Here is a 23931-nt window from a genome sequence, read left to right on the forward strand (position 1 = left end):
TATTTGTAAAAAAGTTAAAAAGTATCCACTAAATCCCAATAGATTTCGTTCCCACCTTCACACAATTGTGTCCCAACTTGTTGTTGGTGATTCTGTCACAAAAATAAAAAATTTTATATCTTTATGTTTGAAGCCCTGAAATGTGTGGCAAAAGAGGTTGAAAAGTTCACAGGGGGGCCGAATACTAATACTTTCGCAAGGCACTGTATGGGGGGAGATCATAACCCTTATCTCTCTTTTCAAAAATGGACTCTGGTGTCGCTTGTGGATGGCCTGATCTTTCCCTGGTTTTCCCCAATGACATAACAGTGCCGTCCTGTTCTTAAGGATTCTTATCAATTTCTCCTGTTAGCCTGGACTTCCCCCTTCTCTTCGTCCTCCTCCTCCTAATAAGTTGTTCTGATCTGTGCAAAAGGGACCACCACTGATCTCTTATGTTTGTGTGCAGATTTTATACTTTCTGCATACACTAGGGTCCAAGAGATGTACATTTTTTCATCAGAGGGTGGATGCATAGGCGCTGGGTGGACTTCTGCGTACTGCCAGTTTTGCGGACTTCCCCGCACAGCCAGTACATTGTGGAGAACTAGTCCTCCGAGCAGACTACAGAAAAAAGTATAAAGAGAACTACTAAGCAGCTGTCCACAGCTGTCTGTGTACGTGTCCATTTCGGTGTATAGTAAGGCCTTAAGTGGTTGTTTTTGGGTTTGAAAGAGTCCTGACCCTGCGGCAGTTCATTGGCAGGGACTCAAAACTTAGCACCCTGTCCTACTTTCAATATTTTCACAGTATAGATAATCAAGTATAGATAAAGACGTCACTACAGATACCCAGGAGAAGCACAGCTGATTGGAGGACATTAATTCTCCTCCGTCCTCAGGTGTACCGACTCTCAGACATGAATCAGTGTGACATGGATTCTTAGAAAACATCAGAGGTGCCTGGTCTCATTGGCTTTGCAGCTGCTGACTGCTCAGAAGGCTCGTTGTTGTGGTTCTTGTATATAGCGTGTCCGTGTTAGTAACAGTGTGTGATGCTGAACAGCTGGAGGTGATGGCTGTGATGGGACTCCCCAGCTGCTGCACGCTCATGCACAGCCTGCTGCTTGTCGTGCATCCTGGCTCACTCCCTCCCACTCTGATTTTCCCAGCTGGGACCAGGCCCCTCTGGGGACCTCTGCTCTGTCTGCATTCTGACACTTGATGACCTTGGATTGATGTCTTTTTGGCACAAGTGTTTGGCCTTACATTTCCTCAAAGGCTTCACCAAACTTTGCTCATGCATGTGTAGTGCTCAGACACTTTTATGTCTGTATTATCATTCATATAAACCAGGGGTAGGCAACCTGTGGCTCCAGTGGAGCTCTAGCCCCTCTTCAGTTACTCCCAGTGGCTTTGACAAACAATTATATGCAAATGAATTACTTTTTAACATATTCATTTGTTATTGCTAAAGACCTGAAGTGAATCTCACGTTCTCCAAATGTAAAAATGAGTAGCCATTAAAAAGTAGACATGTGTGGATGGAGACCATAAATGTGCTTATACGTTACATCCTGACCTGGCACCTTTTCCCTTTATATTTAGCCAAACAATAATAATGTTGGCTGCTAGTCTTGAGTCTCCCTTGGTAGGTTAGCTATGGTTAGCAAATCCAAAAAAAGAAAAGTCTCATCAACACTGCTTACTTACTTTGTGGCGTGCTTGAATTACATCAAGAAATTAGCATTGTAAGGCTCAAGTATTGCAGCTCCAGACAGACTCTTTTGATAGCAAAGGTTGCTGACCCCCTAATATAAACCATTTATTGCTTCAATGGTAACATTTGTTTGATGTTTTTATTTAAAAAAAATAGTCAGTATTCAGATCCATCCATCCATCTAACAATGGATTAAATTACTATAAGTAATGGGAAAGGGTCGTTCATAGTGACAAATTCATAGGTGATTATCATCAGCACACTACAGAGCTTTATACCATTGAAGTCAGATTGCAACCATTTGAATACAGCGCCTTCCAAGCGTGTATGACAAAACACAAAAAGACCGTATCTAGAGCCAATATTTGTCCATCCTGGGCTTCTGTACAAACATGGCAATTCAACATGACCAACTCCATGGAAGAGGACCCACTCCCTCTGTAGATAAAAATGTCTTATTCTAAGGTAACGAAAACACGATTCTTATTTTCAGGTGATTATAGACTGATTAAAACATTTTTGCCAATAGGTCCTCTTAAATGTTAAACTCACTGTTTATACAGTATAACAAACATATATATATACATATAAATAATGTTATACATAGTGCTTGTATCAGCTTTAACCCGCAGCAAGTGGGCTAAAAATGTGGCTACATTTACATTCCCAGGAAGTGAAAACTAAAAGGCTCTGTGTTAACATTCATCTGGCCTCATAATGATTCTTGTTTGTATAACATCACCAGGCTCAGCAGACCAACATGGAAACACTTCTGTGGTGGCAAAGAGACATTATGACAATCACTCTAACACTGACTGTGTTTAAAGTTTCCACTACTGCCCTGTAAACATGATATTGTGGTCTCCCTTTGTGTCGGGCCTTAAATAAACAATACAGACGCATTTAAATGCTGCAAGATTTATTGAACAAGACAAACAAGACTTGCAGACATGGACACGCAAATAATAAAGATACAAACAGCCGGAGAGATAAACACTACAAACCAAAAAAATACTTTGAGCAGTCAGAATGTGTCAATCATGCAGCCACCTACAGACGCATGCACAGGTGTTGAGGTCAAGCTGTGTCAGGTTATTGTTAGACGTTGGTTTTGAGCCTTTTATGAGTGGAGCAAATTATCTTTGTGTGTGCCAGGACCTCCAGCACCTTCCCTGCAGAGGTGTCCCTGGCTGCAGATACCCAGCTCTGTTTAGTTCTGGTATAAACCGTTGGGCATTTGAGTAAACTGAACGCTGTCGGGGCTCATCACACACATCTGAACAGCAGCAGGACTTGCAGTTTTTATTTGGTGCAGGCTGGTTTGTTGTCATACCGAAGCTCAGTACAGGAGCCCTTTCTGTGTGATATGTGAGAACATGTTTCGGCTGCAAGAAGATGTTTATTTAATCTCACCAAAATGATTCATGTAGTTTGGAATGAACATGGTGAATAGACCAATACAGAGATCTGATAATGAAAGATGAGTATATTCAGTTAAAACCCCTGCAGCCAAGTAAAATGGAAGCTTTAAGGCTTTTGTGTTGATGGAATTTGCACACAAGAGGTAATTCCAGGTTGCCTTTTGATTTGAGTAGACAAAATGAAATTGCCAAAATGTTTCCAGAGTGATTGCTCTTGTCCTTTTCATAGCCAAACATGTCTGATAATCACCTATTACACATTTTGATATTTAGTCAAGATATAGATACATCACCTAGTCTACAGGGCAGCAAATAATTTAACAGTAAAATTACATTTGTTTGTAGGTTTTTGTCAAAGTTGCCAATTTATTTGCTTTAAGTGCTACAATAAATTATTCAGTCAGTTCTACGTGTTTTCATCTGTGTCAGAGTCATTTAATGCGGGACTAAAGTAGAACATGCTCCCAGTCATTATTAGCATGATAATAATAATAAGGCTGGTTTTATTGGCTATTATGTTGTAACCTGCGTCAGATGGTTTGTTACACAGAACCACCTGGGAAGTAGTCACTGGAAACTGTTTGGAAAAGGACAGGAATAATCTTAACCATCTGTCTATAACCGTCTTCACGAACAAACTTCAACCAATCAGATCAACAAACCATGTAACATAGTCATACTCTTACTGGAGCCAGTTGGGAGAACGTAGAAAACATATTTTCTATTGAGAAAAGCCTACACTGTCGTTCTTTACACTTCTTTCAGTCAAGAAATACTCTCCAATTTGGACATAATTGACGCTAGCAGCATCTATGCTAAATTGTGATCTTTCTGCCAATAGATCCTTCAAAATGTTACACACTGGACCTTTAACATTGTCATTATAGTAACTGTTGCCCACTGTCAGAGTTACATTGGATACATCGTAGGAGTCAGCGTACATTATTTGGGGTCAAAGTTCAATTTAGTTGAACTTTTGCAACACAACTTGACAGAGAGACAGAGAACTGGCAGGGTATCATGAAGGGCCCACATGTTGCCTTGTGTCGACGTGGCTGCTTATGAGGACTGCAGTGTGAATAGGGAATTGTAGTCTCTAAAATAAATATACTTTAATGCTACTTTTGTTAAATGAGAGAAAGGCAGTGTTTTCACCAGAAGAAGGGATCAAACAAATATGTAGGTATCAGTAGCCCACATAGTGGCACAAATGTCCAAGCCCTTCTTATTCATGAGCTTGCGTAGATTACAAGATCATTAAATCTCTGACCAGTAACGTATTCCTTCAAGCTCTTCTTCTGATGTTCACACTGGGTTCCACTGTTCGGGTTTTTATTCGTGCAGCAAGCAAAGAAATGTAACTCAGATGGATGGATGACAAGACGGGGTAATTTTTTATTAATTGACTTTGGAAATTGTCTGGCTGAGGTGCTTCAACAGTGGCTGAACCTTCTCGTTTGATGGAGACCACCTTAATTATCTGCCGCTGACTGTATGTCTGGCTCTGTTTGTCTGGATAGCTTTCCAATAGTAAATCATGGATGAGAGGACACAATGAGAACACATTCTGTATCTCTGTGTGTTAGAGAAACTGTGAGTGCATGTAAATTAGTACTTAATTCATTTTCAGTAAATAAAAGCTGGAAAAACAAATTTATTGTTACTGAAACCCAGTCTATTTCAGTGATTTAGGTTTAACAACGCAATAACAATTAATAATAAAGTGATAATAACTTATTTTGAAATATGTAGACCACTGAGCAATGTTTTAAGGCACTTGAATATTTCTGTTTTCGTACTTTTACTTCACTATAAGTAGTTCATCCACTGCTAATACTGACTGAAAGAGACTAATAGAGGAGAAAAAATAGGTTGTAAACTGGAAGAGAACCTAGAAAAATCCTTGGCTTGTTGTGATATACCCCGTGACTCAGCCCTGAAACACACACACACACAGTACACAGTTAGCCATGGTGATGTTCTGGGAAACCGGGTCCCAACAGGGGGACCCCTGAGCTCCTCCTGGACCTCTGAGCTCCTCCTGGGCCAGAGTCTCGTCCTGTGGCTCAGTCCTCGTCCTCTCAGGGGACCAGAGCTGTGAGTGCCTCAGAGCTCTGCAGGGACAAAGCTGAAGATGGTTGTCATGGTAGAAAGCTGCACATCGTCTGGGTGCGCAATACAGATATAATGAATAACAGACATACTGAATATTTACATGTGCAGTATCTCAGTTTTGGCTGCTATTCTTCGAACTCACTAAAATCCACAAACTGTCCCATTCTCATTTATTTTGTTTGTTCCACAATGAATAAGTGCCCCCATTAGACATTACATGCTTTATTTGTTTTTTTCTAATCACAGACCCAAACACTATAAAGCCGAATGATATGTGAGAGGGCCCCGGAGGGAGAAAATAACTAAGTGCATGGAAGGCACAGGTACATATTTATCCAGCTGGAAGATTAGAATGGTTGGAGAGGCGTTGCAATTTATTCAGGCTTTAGTAAACAATAAAGACAGCTCGGGTATGAGTTAGCACACAGTGTTAACACAAACACAGACAGGCTTGGTCAGGTTAATGCCATGCAGCCACACCATTCAATTTACCCCCCAATGAATTGAAAAAAGTGGTTTGACTCAATCGCCATTTTGTTTGTGTTTGTGTTTTTAAGGCAGATCATTTGCATTATATTGTATTAGTATTAGATCACTGAAACATGTTTGATAAACCTGACAGATGACTCATTGTGCAGAGGCTCTCTTTCTTCTATCCCTTTCTGTTCTGTGCCTGCAGGCTCTGTTTCTTCACTTCCTTTTCCTCCTCTTATGCTTGGATTGTTGGAGACGACGTGTGTTGTTACCAAATTAACCAAAAAGCTCCTTTGCTGGAGCAAAATTGTATTGTGAGACTATTTTCCTCATGATATATCTGAAACACAAGTTACAGAGGCCCCATGGTTGTTTTAGTAAGTCAGTCACCATGTGAGCGCCCCCTGCTGTCTGCGAGTGGCAGGGCTCCTGTTAATAGAATCACGTTTTCCCTCAGCATGATTCAGTCTCTGTGTTCATGGGAGTAATTGGTTTGAAATTGGTCTATTTTCTCTGAGAACGCTGTCCTGGATGTCCTGCGGACAAAGGGCTTTTTCAAATGATAAAAAAAAAGGTATCTTCACTCACTAATCTTCAAACTAGAGTGGCAGTGGACAATCACAACAATGAATTATTTCCTGGCAGGTAATAGGATGTCATGAGGAGGCACACTGGCAGTGGAGCTAGAAACAAGTTGATTTATATTTTGTTTCTTTTTCTGGTTCCATGCTGCATGTTTCATATAAAATGGTATAAAATAAGATAAATAAAATAAATAAAAAACTTTATACTTTATGTGACATTCATTTGTATTTGTTTCAGGGAACAAACATTTTTAGTGCATTTCTGCATATTCATTGTAAACTATCTGAACAATTACTTAGATTGCTATTTGATTCAACCATTCATTCCCTCCTCAGGATGAACTTTGGTTAGCCCCTGATTTTTCAACTCACCAAACTAATGACCTTTCCCTCAGTTTCAGCTATACCTTGTGTATAACAAATGTTAGCATGCTAACAAGCAAACAGTGATGGTGAACATAGTGAACGTTATACCTGCTGAACATCACTATGTTAGCATTGTTACTGTGAGCACGCTGATGTTAGCATTTAGCTCAAAGCGCTGTAGCGTAGTAAAGCCTCACAGAGCCGCTAGCATGGTTGTAGTCTCGTTTTATAACATCCAGGATACACTGAAATATTATCTCTCTTCTCACTTAGCTTGTTGCTGCATTTATCAAATGTTAGTCAAAATAAGGGATATTTTTCTTCCCCATTGGGGTTATTCAGTTTTAAAGACAAATATACTGGTATTTGTCATAAGTAGGTGGGTAAAGGTTTGTCACCTTTGTATTATTATTTGTAGTATTTGCTATATCGGTATTGTATTCCTGCTGGTTTCTGCACACAGTCGGCATAGTTAGAGATATCAGTTCTCATTTTCTCCCCTTCAGACAAAGCCTTTTGTAGCCATTTATTCTTGTACATGCAGAACTAACTTCACAGACAATGATCCATCACAATAAACTTACGTCCTTACTTTGATGTTGTCAAACTTTGTGTCTTATCATATTTCTTTGTGCTTGACTTAAGTGTTGTCATATTGTGTTTAGTGTTTTAGTCTTTGCTTTCTGTCAATCACCTGACACTCACTGCCTCTGCCGGAAAATAATCCCTAAAAACAGGCACAGACTTGATTGACACATCCATGTCTTTCTATTGGTGATAAAAAAAGAAGTCTTATAATATAATTACATATGGCTTGGACTGAAAAGTTTTCTGCCAGCACACTTTACACACTTCCCTTGACGTATTAAACACAGTATTGATTGCTTGTTCATTTTTGGGAAGACCTGAAATTGTGTTTATTGTTTCATCTCTCTCGTGCAGGGAGTGGCGTTAGCCTCTCTGTTTTTCATCCTGGTGTCCATCACCACCTTCTGCCTGGAGACCCATGAAGCCTTCAATGAACTGCAGAATCGGACGGAACAGGTTGTCGACGGCAACATCACACGCACAGTGGAGAGGAGGGAGATGGTGACAAAGCCCATCCTCATCATGGTGGAGGGCATCTGTGTGGTCTGGTTCACATTTGAATTCCTGGTGCGTATCGTCTGCTGCCCAAACAAGCTGCTCTTCATTAAGAACACGCTAAACATCATTGACTTTGTGGCCATTCTGCCGTTCTACTTGGAGATGGGCCTGAGTGGTCTGTCATCCAAAGCTGCCAGCGATGTGCTGGGCTTTCTCCGAGTGGTGCGGTTTGTCCGGATCCTCCGGATCTTCAAGCTGACGCGGCACTTTGTTGGCCTGCGCGTGCTGGGTCACACGCTGAGGGCCAGTGTCAATGAATTCCTCCTTCTCATCATCTTCTTGGCACTGGGTGTACTCATCTTCGCCACCATGATATACTACGCTGAGCGCATTGGAGCCAAGCCCAACGACCCCACAGGCTCCAACCACACGCACTTCAAGAACATCCCCATCAGCTTCTGGTGGGCGGTGGTCACCATGACAACGCTGGGCTACGGAGACATGTACCCACAGACGTGGCTGGGTATGATGGTGGGGGCGCTGTGTGCACTGGCCGGGGTGTTGACCATCGCCATGCCGGTCCCCGTCATTGTGAATAATTTTGGGATGTACTACTCGCTGGCTATGGCCAAACAGAAGCTGCCGAAAAAGAAGAAGAAGCACAACCCGAACCCAGACGCTCCGACTGACTCAGCCTCGTTTGCGAAGTCAGAAACAAACTCGCACAGAGACAGCACTCAGAGTGACACATGTCCGCTGGCTGCTGAGGAGAGTGTCAGCAGGAACCGCTCAGGTCAGGCTGCAATGCGATATTAATGGGTCAGTTCACCAAAATTGCCTATTGTGGAATCTAGCCATGCAGATAGTTCTGGTATAATTTTGAACTCAAGATACTTTAGGATTTAGTGGCATCTAGTGCTCTAACTTGTGCCCTTCACCCTTAAACTCCAAATTGCTCCTTATCTCAAGGCGCTTCCACATGCAGCAGGAGGAGCCGGGGATCGAACCACCAACTCCTGAGCCACAGCCGCCCACAGTTATGAATATTATAATTATATTTCTGCAAGTAGATCCTCCTAAATGTTACACACTGAACCTTTAAATACATAAATTCCCTTTTTAATTTTAATTTGTTTTCAGTGTTGCGAAAACAAAATATCATTCACCTCCATTGTAGATCTTATTGTAGACTGTCGGCATGGCTAAATACAACTACACGTAAATTAGAACATTCTTTATCATTTGGATGAACTGACCGTTTAAGCTTATACTGTTTATAGTATTTATTCATTAGGTTTTTAATTTGGAAAAATTGTGTTGTTCATAATTGATGATACATATTTTGGAGGAAAAATAAACAGCCAATGTGTATTTTTTAGTCCTCCTGAGGCTTTTCAGAGTTTGCTTGACAGATGTACCACGCACAGTCATAACGACAGTAACACACCAGGATCAAATTACTCCTCATAGCATCTCAGTCAAATTGAATTTCATCACAGAAAAATACTGATTTTATGCAATATACCTCTGCCTTTGTCTGGGCCCTCAGGGTAGTCTCGGTAAAAGCTTTGGCATTTACGTCGCAGTGTATTTTTGTCTTCCTGTCAGACTCCAAACAGAACGGAGATGCAAATGTGGCCCTTTCAGAGGAGGAAGGCTGCAGCCTGACCCAGCCACTGTCCCCCAGTGAAAAGTGGTCCCTGCGGTGCTCCAGAGGGCGAGATAAAACTAAAAAAGAGGCCACCTGCTTCCTTCTAACCTCTGGAGACCCCAGCATCCATACTGGTAAGTAACATACATATCAGTATATACTGGAATATGCACATGTATCATTTGTAGCGTTGCACGCTATATTGCATGCTTGCTGCATTTTGGCTGTTCTGTTTGTCTGCCCTTTGAGAAAATTCTAATTCAAATTTGGTTCTGTCGTTTTGTCATTTGGTATTTTGGGTTTTCTCTACTGGTGCTTTCTGGGAATTAAACAGCGTATTCAAGAAAATCTTGTCTGTCAAGACCAGGTGCCGTGCAGTATATGTATAAATAGTTCTAGACGGTTTATTATTAATTTAAGGATCCCCATTTTTTGTTCTCTTCAGCTGTCAAAAGGTTTAACTAGACCAAAAGCCCACAGCCAGGCTTGCAGCCCATGCTGTAATTACACACCAGAAAACAGTTGATGAAAAATGAGAGAATGTTTTGCTATTCTTAGATCTTTAGATCAGGGTCAGGACAGAGGTAAGACCATGTTGTTAGTTATATATTGTTAGAAAATGCTTCATAAAATAGCTTTATCTGTAAAGCAGTAAAAAGTCCTGGTTTTCAACATTGACTACAAAATCATCCTGGTGTTTGCCACAATTTAACGATTATATTCTAGTTGTTTTAGTGCTTACATGGACGTTTATTATGTCCCACTCAGTTATGTCAGTATGCTAACAGTTAGCTGTCATGCTGAAGAGAAAGTGGGTCTCTGGAATACTCACTTTTCCGTAATGTATCTGGCAACAAAAATGCTGTGTTCAAGGCGCCCATAGTGTTGAAAGGTGTGCTTGGTAGGTGTGCTGAAATAATTGTCACCCATCCTGATGAAAATGCCTGTCTACATGTGCATGTGCATGAACGTGTGGTACAGTTAAAGGTCCCGGTTTGGGGGTTAGTCACCCTAGGTGTGGATACTGTTATTAGTTCTAGAGGCTCTGAGTAACAAACGTGAACAAAAGTTGGACAGGTACAAATTTTGACACACTGATTGAATTCGTCCTCGGGGGAACAGATTTTTATCTTTGGTTCAAAAAGTCTGGTTCTCAAAAAGTCTTACCTCGGTACAAAGGTAATCAATCAGAGTTCAGCAAACAATCCAAAGAGGCCAAAAAGAGAATATAGTGTATGGCAGCCTGGTGGAGAATTTCTATAGACTCAACATAACAAAGTTTGAGTTCGCTCATTAAAAGATTAGAGAAAACTCCACTGTATATACCCATTTCCCTTCCTAAACTTCTATCATCTTTCTTGCCACCTCCAACTGACTCAAGGCAGGTTTAGTCATTATTTACAGGACAAATCAATGGAAGAGCATTGTAGTACTAATTGCATCATCTATCGGTCTGTGTGTGCTCAGTAAAGGAGCTTTTCTTGAATAACAGAGTCCACAGAGTGCTGCTAGGTTAGGGTTAGTAGTAACACAAGGTACACAACCTGTTGTGTATAAGTGTTTCTTGGATCATTGAACTACACATTTTTAACATGTACTACAAATGTTATGTAATTTTGACTCCTTTAAGGTATCTGGAAAAGGTAAAATGAGTATAAAGGAGAAGGCAAAGCTCCTTTAATTCTCTCAATTGACATCCGCTGTCAACCTGCCATCTCTCTCTGCTTGAATGGTCGCTGGATCTCACATCTGAGCTTCCCAGAGTACCCAAAAGCCCCTTGTGAGAAGAGGCTCTATATTTGGCAGTCATGGATTCATTCCTGACATCCTGAGCACAAATCCCACCCAGTCGACATCCTGACTCTCGTCGGCAAACAGCCTAACCACACTGAAGGTGTTTTCCTGCAAAACTGCACATTACCCAGATGCATTTTTCTACCAGAGCTCATTAGCACATCACTGTTGAGGAAACAACAACACATAAATGGAGCCACTTACTATAGCTCGGCTCCTGTAAGAGCATATACCCTCACTTTTTTTTTCTGACAGCCCATTACAAGAAATTGTATTTGGACATGATTTCTGAAAGCCTGATCAAGCCCTGAATGTGTTGAGTGTCGTAGATTGGTGTAGGTTAATGGCATGTTGTCACATGCAGATGAAAAAAATAAACCAGACATCCTCCATTATATCTCTCAGATAAATGAGAAGAAGGCATCTTACATGTAGTGATACTCAGGGGAGGAAATCATCTGTCAATTTAAAATATACAGCCTCACAGTCGTAGCTGTGGGAAAAACACAAACACAGAGAAACAAAAAGCATCCCCAGCCTTTTTTCCCACAGATTTCACAAATAATACGCAAACGTATCGGTCAGCTCATGAAATTGCCTAGCGAGCTGTCCTCTGATCGCAGAGGCAAAAACAATAGAAAGCTGAGCAAAGCCAGAACACCTCAAAACTAATCTTTGAGAGAGAGGATGGGGTTAATTCAATCCTGAGCCCTGTGTCTGGTGAGTATGTGGATAATGACATCCCAGTCTATTACAGGGATAATATCACACATACAAAACACATTTTAGTGCACATTACCTGCAAAAAGGATTCAAGTGGTCTTTCAGTGTTTCCTAACAGTGTTAAAAACTGTTGTGGCAGAGTTCAAAATCAAAAACTATTTGTTTTTATCCAACCTGCAAAGTCTGCCTTTGAGATTTCAGCCATTTTGAGTTGGTTAGATGAAGAGAGATTGTGGCAGTGGCTCTGCTCTTCACAGCTATGCCCATAGGGGATGGTGTTTGGTTAATTCCAGGGTTACAGGATATAAGGTATGGATAATATTTCACCAGAGAAGTATGGCAGGAAACAGAGAAAAGGACAGATGGATGCAGCAGGTCTGAAGATGCTCGGATGGTTATCAGTGACAGGAAATGGTCGCCCGCCCTGCAGTGGGAACAAAATGCTGGTGGATTTTAAGTAATTAAGGTCGTCACAGGGAGTCTGTGACAGGGTTAGCGCTCGCTGTCACAATTTATACGTACAAAAGCAAACACTGACCTGGTCGAAGGCGCATTGTCTCAGCAATGTGACAACCGCCAGCTTGTTATGAGTGCATAATGGTTGTTCAAGTACTGCTAAGAGGAAGCAGCAGGCGGATGTACAAACAAACAGAGAAAAGGCTTTTGAGCTCGGATGAGCCTCCATATTCCCATCTGACTCCTTTGGATGATCACCACTAATAGGTTTCCATTAACAACAAGGATGGTCAAAGAAAAAGTGTTCTGCTGGCCTCTGAAGTTCAGATCTGTTGGACTTCTCTGACTGTGGAGTAGAGCTAAAATATTAGACAATCAATTACTTGTTAAACAGAAAATTATAGACAACAATTTTGCCATGGGTTTGTCTCCGACTTATGGCCCTTTAGGTCTCCGACTTATGGCCCTTTAGCTGCGAGTCCTCCCCTCTCTCTACCCCCCTTTCCCATCACTCTTCAGCTGTCACTATAAGAAAAAAATATAGAAAGGATATTATATATCAAAAAGAATAATTAAACTGAGAATGGAAAGAAACCGAAAGGATTTAGGAGGTTCTGGATTATTTACATTATTATCATATGTGTATTATTGACATGATATCAATATTTCATTTTTAAAATATCACCGTTATCATTAATACGGGTTTATCGCGACACCCTTAGTTGCAGTCCTACTGTGATGGGTTCACAGCCTGAAGAGGGTCAGCTTTTGTCCAGCAGAGATATTTCATTACACTACTTGAAAACAGTTATTCTTCTTTTCATGCTCATATTATAAGTCACCATGTTTTACTGTATTTCTGTCCTATGTGTTTCCAACAGAGAGCTGTAAAGACATCCTCGCTGCCACTGGAAACTACGCTCAGCCGGAGGTCACCACCCTGACCTGATGCTGATTGGCTATGAAAAGGAGAAAGAGCATGAAGTCGCGGTGGAGTACATGCTGTGCAGAGCTCTGGCTCTGGTTCCTGCTTTATTTTCCTTTCTGAATGAACTGTAGACCGGATTCTTTTTATTCAAGACAAGACTTTTTTTTTTGGTCTCATACATCTAAAACCCTTGTGGTGCAGTTCAGTTGCATAGCAGATTTACCATATGTACTCTCATGTTACAAAACAATCTGCATGTATTGCATGATCTAGCATTGTAGGATGTACTTAAAAGCTGGCTACCATTTATATGCTTATCATTTAGTGAACGTGTCATAGCTTGTCCTGAAGGCCCGTATTTTCTCAGTTAGCTTCTTGTTTTGACCGATGGGGTCCACCATGAACACATAATCTACTGCCCATGTTGGAGCAGTTCTAATTATTTCACATGTTTTTCTTTTCTCTTTGCTCTTCTCTCTGGTTTTTCCATTGGAAAAAGGTGATGTCATGTGTTTCTGTGCTCCGATCAGGATTTAGTTGGTTAGGTTGTTACTGTCACTCAGATCCGATCAAACCACACCCACGCAGTCCTGATTAGATTGAGTTCTCAATAAGTCCCAATAAATAATAATTACCTTATTAGTTATTGGTCAGCTTTGACTGTTGCTTTTTTACTTATGAATATTTAATGCTATAGAGATTATAGAAGATTTAAGATTAGTTTTCAGGTTTAATCTGAAGTGAGTGTTTTAACCATCTTTGCCAATGAGATGTTGCATTTGATTCTGATTTTCTTTTGGAGTAATATGTACAGAAACAGTTTGAGTTTCATAACTGTTGTTAACTGTCGAGTAAGAACACCCAAACACTTGTGAATATGGGTTTGTACAGCTAAGCTGTTGAACTGTGAACTAGGATTAGATGAAAACTTGAAATCATTGTTCGATCCTCATCAAAAACAGACCCAGAGTTCTTTGTGGATCATCCGGTCTCTGCCTTCTGTCGTGCCACTGCTTTTTAACACTGACCACAGGGACAACATGCAGATATTTTGTTGAGACACAAGCGTGGTATGAATGCTGCTCAGGCAACACATTGTTTGTAAATCCTTGTACAATAAGAGAGTTTAACAAAAGAAAAATAAATCAATGGAGCAGTATTCTATATTACATTAGCCGTATACAGTTGATGCAGCACTACTGGTTGAGTCCGGACCAAATGTAGAATCCTATGTTACATGGTAGATTTTCAGTACCATAGTATGTAAAAATACATACAGTACATTGCCATCAGTTCCACTTGTGCCTCATGTTGAGTAATGGAGCTTAAACGTGTGCAGTAATGTCTTTATATTTGTTCTTTAACACTTCTGGTTGTGTCAGATCTGTAGAAACCCTGTTACATGTTTCCACGGAGAGAGGAAGGAGGAGAGTGGTTTCTTTCACTTGTGACTTATAATATATTCCTCATGGTCTACCATAGTGGCCTTATGTTTAATAAACAAAGGGAAAGTTCATTTCATCTTCATTAGACTCCAGCTATGCTGACCCAGAGGTCTGTAATTATGTATAAGCACAGTTTTACGTATGTAGCACAGTAAAATATATTATTATATTCTGGATCATTCCTAAACTATTTTCTCCTCTGTATATGACATCATGTTAACCAATAATGAAAGATTATTATTTTGATAATTCACCTTTTTAGCCTCATTTCCTGTTTTCCCTGTTGTATATACTCGAATGTGATGGAGAAGCACACAGCACATCAGTTTCATATCTCCCCACTATGGATTGTATAGGTGACGGTGATTGATTTAAACCCAGTCTAACTGTCAGATGTTATGTGTGCATGTGTGTGCGTGTGTGCGGGGAGGGGGGTGTGTGTGCGTGTGTGTGCAATGTTGTATCATGTAGGCATGTGTTTCTATGCAGAAATAGAAATAAAATCCATCCATTCCCCCCCCATTGTTGAAGAAAATCTTGTTGTTTATGTGCACGTATTTTCATTCACAGCTGCCTTATCAAACCTACATTTTTTCCATTAACTGCGCAGTTTGCGGCTGTATAGTGCTGCTGCTGTGTCACCTACTGTACAGCTATTTATAGTGGTGACACAAGTGGAGTCTGGTGGTTGAGCTTGTGCTTGCTCAAAGTGGTGTAACGGCAGTCACAGCCGTGCCTCCTGCTCTCCTGTGCCTCCATGATTATGTACTGAAGGTGTAGAAGGCATACAGAACACATCTCCATGGAGATTTGGGATGACAGGCAACACTAATTATTGCTCGGCAGCCTCCATCTCCCCCTCCCTCAGTCTTTCACACGCAAAGAAACACCACTCTCTCTCTCTCTATCCTCACAGACACACACACCTCATCTCAGCATGATCGTCGTTACTGTTGTTGCCCATGAGGAACGTTTTGATGTTTAGGGATGTATTGTGGAGAGCACTGTGGTGATGAAGGGGGAGGAGGGGAGGGGTCACGATGTCATGGATGCGTCTAAACCATCAAGGCTGCATGAATATGAAAGCAGACACCATGTGTTCATACAAAAGCAGACAGTCTTTTACCAAAGCTAAAAGTGGACTGATTGGTCAGATAGGAGCAGGACGACAACATGACAACAAGATGCTTTTATTCTGTCTCTCAAAGACAGCGTTTGGCTGCACTGATATCAGGAAGGTTGTAAACATGTACAGAGAAATATTCAGTTCATCTCCACAAATATTGGGAGTGCATGCATCACATCTATTCGTGTGACCTGGATCTGATTGAAATCATGGTTATAATGTGATACAATGAACATTTGTGTGACAAATGGATTTTGGTTTAAAGCTTTTTCTTAAGCATTAAATTAAAGGGACAGTTCACAAAATGTTCTTGCTTGCCTCGGAAGGTGGGTGGTCATGTAGACAGTTTTAGATGCATTTCTCAAGGTTTTGAAATATACACATTTCAGATTATTTCATAATTAAGGTGGATGGAGTTTACATAGTATTAAAAAATTATCATGTGAAAAAACAATATATACTGATCCCCATTTCTAAAACACAAAACAGATGTAATAGAAACTATTCCTTCAGTAAAAAGTAGTTTTTAGTGGAAATTGTTCATTCTTTTTAAATGTTGTTCGTTACAGTGTTTATTTATGTTCTGTTGCTTTATGCTGCTCTGTATGTACTGTATACTGACGTTGCTTTTGTCATTTTTGGAATTTTATTATGTTATTTTTGTATTTCCTGTCACTTCATTGGTTTTTAGAACAAATTGTCAAAGGGCTGCAGTGAATAACACTGGCACATTTACAGAAATGTTGATTATTGTGCAAATATATAAATAAAAAGTCCCTTGTAATTGCTGTGTCCACCACTGACATCTCCATTGTATTTGGGTGGAGGAGGAAATCTAGGCGATGGATATTTCAAAACAATAAAACCAAAAATATCTTGTATAAATACCACTACAGGTAAATGGGAGAAAATATGTTATTTTCTTTGTATTTTAGATATACTGAAACTTTAATACACTGCAATTTGAGTAAAATGGATTATAAAGCTCACAGCATTTTTCTTTGCTAAATGAATTAAATGCTTATGCTTTTTTTTTATGTTTGCATTAAGTCTACATTAAAGTTAAAATTTGTATCTTCCAGTTAAGTTGCAAATTGCAACCAACTACATACCCCTAGCCTCACCCTCCTCTTTTTAGTGGGTAGGAGAATCTAGGGCGGGCGTGAAATCCACAATAAATGCAAAAGACCCTATCTAGATCCAGTGTTTAGGTTTGTCTGTCCTGGGCTACTGTAGAAACATGGTGGTTCAACATGGCGGCCTCAGCAGAAGAGGACGCGCTCTTTCTGTAGATATAAAGGGTCTTATTTTCAGGCAATTATATACTAAGGAAAACATTCCTGTGAATATTATCCTATCTCCTTTCTCCTAAATGTGGACCTTTAATGTCTCACATGCTGTCATTAGACAAACAATCCAAAACAACCCTGTTTTCAGTTTTTTGTGGTTCAGGTGTATCCATAAGAAAGTTGCTGCGTTTAAGTTTTCCGTGACTGATGAGTGAATGATGTAGTGTAGCACAGCATGTACACCAACTGCTTTTTAATGTTGGTCACTTGTGCTTCATAGCTATTTGAATGTCATGGTCATACATCACAGGTATTATCATAATAAATTGGTTTTAACAACTGAGGCCGCCTTACTACTGCAGCAAGCACATTGTAGATAACGTACAACACAAATAATCTCTCTAACCCCAGAGGGAAATACCACCTTAACAGTCCTCTTTAAACTTGTGTACGTCTCTGTGCTCAGAGGTGATAATTGCCCAGCTGGATCCTTTGATTTGGTTGAATGCCATATTTTGATGATTCTATCAACACAGAGCAGTCCTCATGCTAGTAGCAGATAGTTTTCCACACCTGAATAACTCCATTAGTGAAGCAGCATCTCCCGTTCAGGGGAAAAATGATTGACAGATTAGCGAGGCTGTGATTCATGAAACAAGATGAGCTCGGGCAGAGGAGAAAGAGTCAGAGCTGGAAGTTGAGAGAGAGAATCTGTCAGGGCTTGTCCTGTCATCCCTGATTACTCCCTTTCATTGTTTCCCCTCTTTCCTTGTTTTATTTTTTTCTCCTCTGTTGAAGGTTGTCATGACAATATTGAACACAGTTTCCATGGAGAAAGGCTGAGCCCGAGCCATTTCACCATTTCATTCACTGGTGCGACACTGTGGAAAAAAGGGACCATCTTGACTTCTTATCTTGCCTGGTGGAATAACAAACTTTCACTTATTTATGGCTTTATGAGGATGTAATTTAGAGGGTGGCCTATAACAGGCAACGTGTACTTTCCACTATACATAAGTGATAAGGAGCTCCCATGTAGCCTAATAAATAAATAATGTATCATTATTGCATTGTTATGGCCTGCAACTTATATGAGCAATCAATGTATTGAACTCACTTTGTGCAAGTCATTGCTTTTAAAATAAAAGTCCAATAATCTGTTTGCAACACACTTTTCTATTTTGAATCAGATGTTTTGTTTTAAACAGGGATAAAACTCAGGCTTCTAGCTCCTCTTCAATTTAAAGTACCAGTGTGTAGGATTTAGTTGCATCTAGCGGTGCAGTTGCAGATTACAACCCTCTCACCTCACCCTCCCGTTCCAAGCATGTAGGAGAAACTACGGTGGCTGTGAATCCATTCTGGGCTCATTTTATGGTATCAAAAACACAGCAATTCTTATTTTCAGGTGATTATACTTGCCTATGAATATCATATTCCATTTCTGTCAATAGATCCTCCTAAATGTTACACACTAGACCTTTGAGATTTCAAGTAGAAAGTTATTGTTTGACTGCTTTTGAGAAGCAAATTAAGTTCATCAGACAGATATAAAATCATCTTATGAAGCAGTATCAAGCAGCATTACAAATCACAATCCAGCCACAATGAAGCCACATCGTCTTACAGTATTGACAAGCGTTTGTAAGTCCAGTTCCACCAGCTTCTTAGGAGCAGATGAGAGGAGGGAGAAAGAGAAGAAGCACAATGTGGTTGCTATACAGATGGAGTGTTGAGCTTCTCCATTTTCTGAGTTCAAAGGTCATCCCGACATGAAGAGCTAACCTCTATTAGCCTTCAGATCTTGAGTGGATGTGGAGACACAGGAGCTCTTCACTGCTGTCATTACCGGGAGAAGAAGATATTGTGTCATTTTGCTTCTGGACTGAGCTCACAGCTCTTCATTAAGGACGTTGATTGTCATGTTTTTCCCAGATTTAGTCATCATGTAATATTCTGGTGTTTATTTCAAATCGAGTAATTGTACAGAGAAAAATATAAATATTTGAAGTAGAACATGAAATATTTCCATTAAAGCACAATGTAAATGCCACATTTGTATTGCTTCATTAAATCACAGTCACATGCTCACACAGTCTCCTGTCAGGCTCTTGGAAGCGGTCAGAATGATTTTTTCTGACATGTCAGTTTGAGCTCCTCAACAGCAGTAACTCTCAGCTGATGGACGGATGATTCAGTGCTCCCTGTGTTTCTGCAGTTGACGCCAGAAGATGCTTTCAAATCATTTTTACTAGTCTAGAATTTATTTCCTCTGTGGCAGTAAAACACATCACATGAGTCTGTAGTTTGGAACTGGGCTTCCTAAACATTTGTAGGCTTGCTAGCCTAGCAACATGCTACAAACAACCCATAATGTAACACTTGCTGGAAAAGACACACTTTATATTCCAAAAGAATATCTGATGTTGTGAAAATTGTGTAACTGTGTGGTCCTTGAATATAATACAATGTCCCAAAATATAATTCACACCTGTTTTTCCATACACACGTGCACACAATCCATTCATATTAAAGGAAAAAGATCAAAATGAGGAAAAAATATTAATCATTTAACAATTAGTCTGTTACTCGTACCCATACCTACTCATGATATTTGATCCCTTTAAATGATGGGAATCATTCAATCTATTTAGCATGTATGTATCTATCTATGGTGTCTATCCTAAAATCTTACATAAAAGGAGAACATTTCTCTCACTGAACCTGGATAATTCAGTGTTTTTATCACTTCCAGGTTCAACTTTTCCTATTGTGCACACAAGCAGTTTCCCCATGCAATGATGAACTGATACATTTCAGGTGTGCTCACCTTCAGTTTAACCTCCAAATAAAGTTGGTGTAAAGAATCTGGCTAATCTGCTGGTTTGTTTACAACCTGTCTGATGGTCTCATTGTTTGTGTTTCTTGCCCTGTTGAAACAATTTTTCCATCCTCCCAAATCTTCCCAATTAACTTGATGAGAACAATGTTATCATAACCAGTTGGAATGATGGTCAAAGTGATAAAAATTTGAGTCAAAATTTATTAAACCTGAATTATCCTTTAAACTAGAACCAAAATGTCCGCTTGCAGCTATAAATATAATCAGGCCACCAAATATCAACATTTTTCACAACCGTTCTGGCAGATTGCTTCATGATCAGTGAAAAGTCGACTGACCATAACAACAAAACCCCAAAAAATAAGTCAAACCAATCCAACCCTGTGAGCGTGGATGGAGACGTAATAATCTGTGAAGAGCAGGAGAATTATTTCTCAGTCAACTATCCTAAAGGGAGTTCCCCTCCGCCACAGAAGCATTATGTGTTCAGCAGGCCAGCCTCTTGTGGGCCACTAATGGACAACACTCCCTGTTCTCCTGTGCCCCATTGTATGTGTGCATGTGTGTGTTTGTATGGGGGGAGGGTGGGAGCTGTGGGGCAGGGGAGGGCTGAGAGAGACAGGGGTTAAAAGTGGGAGCTCCATCAGCATTGACCCTGGTGGACTATTACATTACACCAGCTCCTCCATTGCCATCACAACCACACTCTCTTCCTCAGCCTTCACATAATGATCAGACCACCAAAAACACACCAACTGAACACACAGGAACACATACAATCACTGCATTTTATTTGAACACTTAAATCCTGGATGGTTGAGGGTAAAGTGGATATTATGTCTGATAACTGGCCACTGAAAAGTACCGAGGAAGTTTACTGAATGCAGCGCCAAGACGAGGCGAAGAACAGTCATGAGGACATATGGGAAACAGCTGAGTCAGTCGCAAACAGCTTGAGACAAAAATAATACAGGAAAGGTTTGATTGTGATGTATTATCACATTCTTCCAGATAGAGGACAGATATCATGGAGATAATAAAACATGCAGGAAGCCTAGTACATGATTTTATGTGTTGGTTTTGTTTTTAGGACGGAGTATAAATGCCTGAATTCATAAATAATTGGTTTTCTATCCCCGTCAGCTGTCCAGAAGAATCAGATGTTTTGAATCCACATCTTAATGGGTGATGGAGGAGCAGCTTGCAAGTGAATGGAAAGGCCAGGCAGCAGAGCCGCTTCATTATAATCTCATTTGGCCTCTACTGAGGGAGGAAAACAAGAGAAAGTACTGTTTGGGTTTGTGATGAGGAATCTAGTTCCTACAGCTGTGTTTCCAAAGCATTTTTTATGTTTCCTTTTCTCATGACGCAAAAATGTTGTTACCAAAATAGAAAAAAAGAATAGTTTGGGAGAGTGAGATGAGAAAATCAATACCACTCTCATGTCTGTGTGTTAAATGTGAAGCTACAGTCAACAGACAGTTAGCTTAGCTGGTAAGCTGTTGTCCTCACCGTGATGTTGCCAGGCAACCACTGGAAACCCCAGGAAGTGACTGCACCCGGTCACAAAATAGTTAACCCCCCATAAACATATAATTTTTTACCCTTTGGTTTTTGTAAAGATGAAACAAATTAGATATAACATGTTAATTAGTGAAGATTAATTGAAGTGCTGGTAAGCAGATTGTGTTACCAGAACCAAGCTAGCTGCTTCCCTCTGATTCCATTCTTTGTGCTAAGCTAGGCTAACTGGTTGTTGGCACTAGCTTCAACGTACAGACCTGAGTCTGGTATTGATCCTCCCATTAAAATGTTGCCTTTACATTTTGTATTTCCTAAAACAAATCTGTAAATGCTGTAAAACCAATTCAGAATTATGACAATTCTTCATATATCTTATCTTCAAAGATAAGCTAAAATGAATGATAGTATAAAATCAGTATAGATTGGAAACGGTTTAAAATGTCTCACACAATTAGCTGATATTTACACATCTTATGTAAGAACATGGATTTTTTACATCCAAAATACTGTGTATGTTTCTTCTGTACTGTTCCTCAGTGGTCAGCAGATCTGAGGCTGTACTGAGCAGCTTCAAGGTGTGAATGTTTAACTGTGTGAGTATGATCATGGCGTCCCTGAAAAATACATTCTTCCTCTCAATGAAACCCCCCTGAATAAATAAAGTTAGGGGAAAAAAAACTGAGGATCTACATATAAATTAAGATATAAATTAATTGGTATTTTACATAACAGAAAGGTATAAGCGTAGCAGTCCCTCCATGTACTCCACCTCATCCACATCTTAAGTTTCCTGATTGTCAAACACTTTAGTCGTGTTCCTGCACTGGAAGTCTCAACAATCAACCTTCACCAAGTGACCCGGCTGATTGGATTTGTGCCAGCTAGTGGGGGAAAAAATCTGCTACTTCTTTATGCTTTTCTGAGAAGTCAACCCCTCATACGGAGATATCTCCCAGGTGGATTGTGCATATAAACATTTCGACAATCACTGGGTGTTTTTCCAAGAAACATTTATATATCCTGAACAAACCTACAAACAGTATCATCAATCAGAGTGACAAGTAACTAAATGACTGACCATTTTTGGGTGACATTTCCACTGTGGCTGCTTATCTTTGTTTTGAATCTGGAGTCGGCTAAGCAGCAGGAAAGTTTCTGAAACTTTGAACTGAGTGTTTTCTGGACAGCATCTCTTAAAGCTCTCTACTACCATTTAGTAAATTCATGTTACTTGGGTATGAGATTCCTCCCAGGCAGGAGGGGTGTCTTGTGTACATTAAGAGCTTGGCCATTATGCCTAAAGACAGGCGAGGAAATAACACAGCCATTAGTATGTGCATTTGCCTCTTCACTATGCCCTCTCAAGTCTTTGAAATACTATCCATTTATATACATTCCAATGAAGTCACTTCCTGACACTTTAAAAAGGATTCATTAAAATGTGCAGGATTTAAAAGTATAGAAGTTCATGAATATTTATCTTTCCTATTGCTTCCCTAAATCCCATCTTCACATGCTTTAAAGGCCTCTGTTAAAACGTAACACTCTATCTTCCTTACAGTAACAGTATTGCAAACTTCCGATCTTACAGCACGTCATTACTTATGCATAATGAACTCTTTACATCATTCTGAAATCAATGAAGAGTTAGAGAATGAGAACATGCGTTGTTTCTCAGCAGCGGTCTAATCAGTGCCCACAGCTCTTCAGTTGTCATTAAAGACGGGGCGTTTCAGAGCAGCACTCCAACAGAATGGTTGAATGGGTGCAATCATGCTTCTGACTGGGCCAGCGCACACTAAATGGCTAATGCATTAGTGATGAGGCCATCACCAGGTAGGTGGGGAATCATTTAGGCGCCACTGTTATTTATCAAAGGCTAATTGTGCTACCTTCAACTCCTCAGTATACAAGGTGAAGTTGCTAAATATTTGATATTGCTGTCTATTTACTAATTGCCAAGTAACCTCCTATGATTGCATGTGGGTGGATTATCTGACTTTAAGCTGGGTTTGAGGAGACTCCCTGAAGATTTGGCAAAGTGAAAAAAAGAGCAGTAGACTTGAGACCTGGACCCGGACTCAAATCAGATTTACCCAAAAAGCTTCAATTAAAAGGCAGGTCCCCTTTACTAGCCTGGTGTGGCTATAAGTTTTGACAAATAAACGCAGGTCTCAATTACGCCTAACCCGACGCCTACGACGGAGTATTAGGGCCATACTAAGAGAATTTTTTTTTGGGGGGGGAAATTACGAGAATAAAGTTATAATATTATGAGAATAAAGTCATAATATTAGGTCTACGAGAATAAAGTCGTAACATTACAAGAATAAAGACGTAATATTACGAGAATAAAGTCATAATATTAGGTCTACTAGTATAAAGTCGTAACATTACGAGAATAATGTC

The 23931-nt window shown here is 40.1% G+C and overlaps 1 protein-coding gene across 1 annotated transcript in view; it reads left to right on the top strand.

Moving 5' to 3' along the window:
- Window positions 1–16640, top strand: part of kcnc4 (potassium voltage-gated channel, Shaw-related subfamily, member 4) — a 23823-nt gene extending 7183 nt beyond the window's left edge. The window contains exons 2-4 of the mRNA XM_035657297.1: window positions 7601–8537; window positions 9353–9529; window positions 13250–16640. Of these exons, the coding sequence (XP_035513190.1) occupies window positions 7601–8537; window positions 9353–9529; window positions 13250–13317 (1182 nt within the window). The 3' untranslated portion in view covers window positions 13318–16640. The remainder of the gene's footprint in view (window positions 1–7600; window positions 8538–9352; window positions 9530–13249) is intronic.
- Window positions 16641–23931: the final 7291 nt, after the last annotated feature.

Source organism: Morone saxatilis, unplaced genomic scaffold (assembly GCF_004916995.1).
Source record: "Morone saxatilis isolate NCDOM2014 unplaced genomic scaffold, NCSU_SB_2.0 Contig15, whole genome shotgun sequence".
Lineage (NCBI taxonomy): Eukaryota > Metazoa > Chordata > Actinopteri > Moronidae > Morone > Morone saxatilis.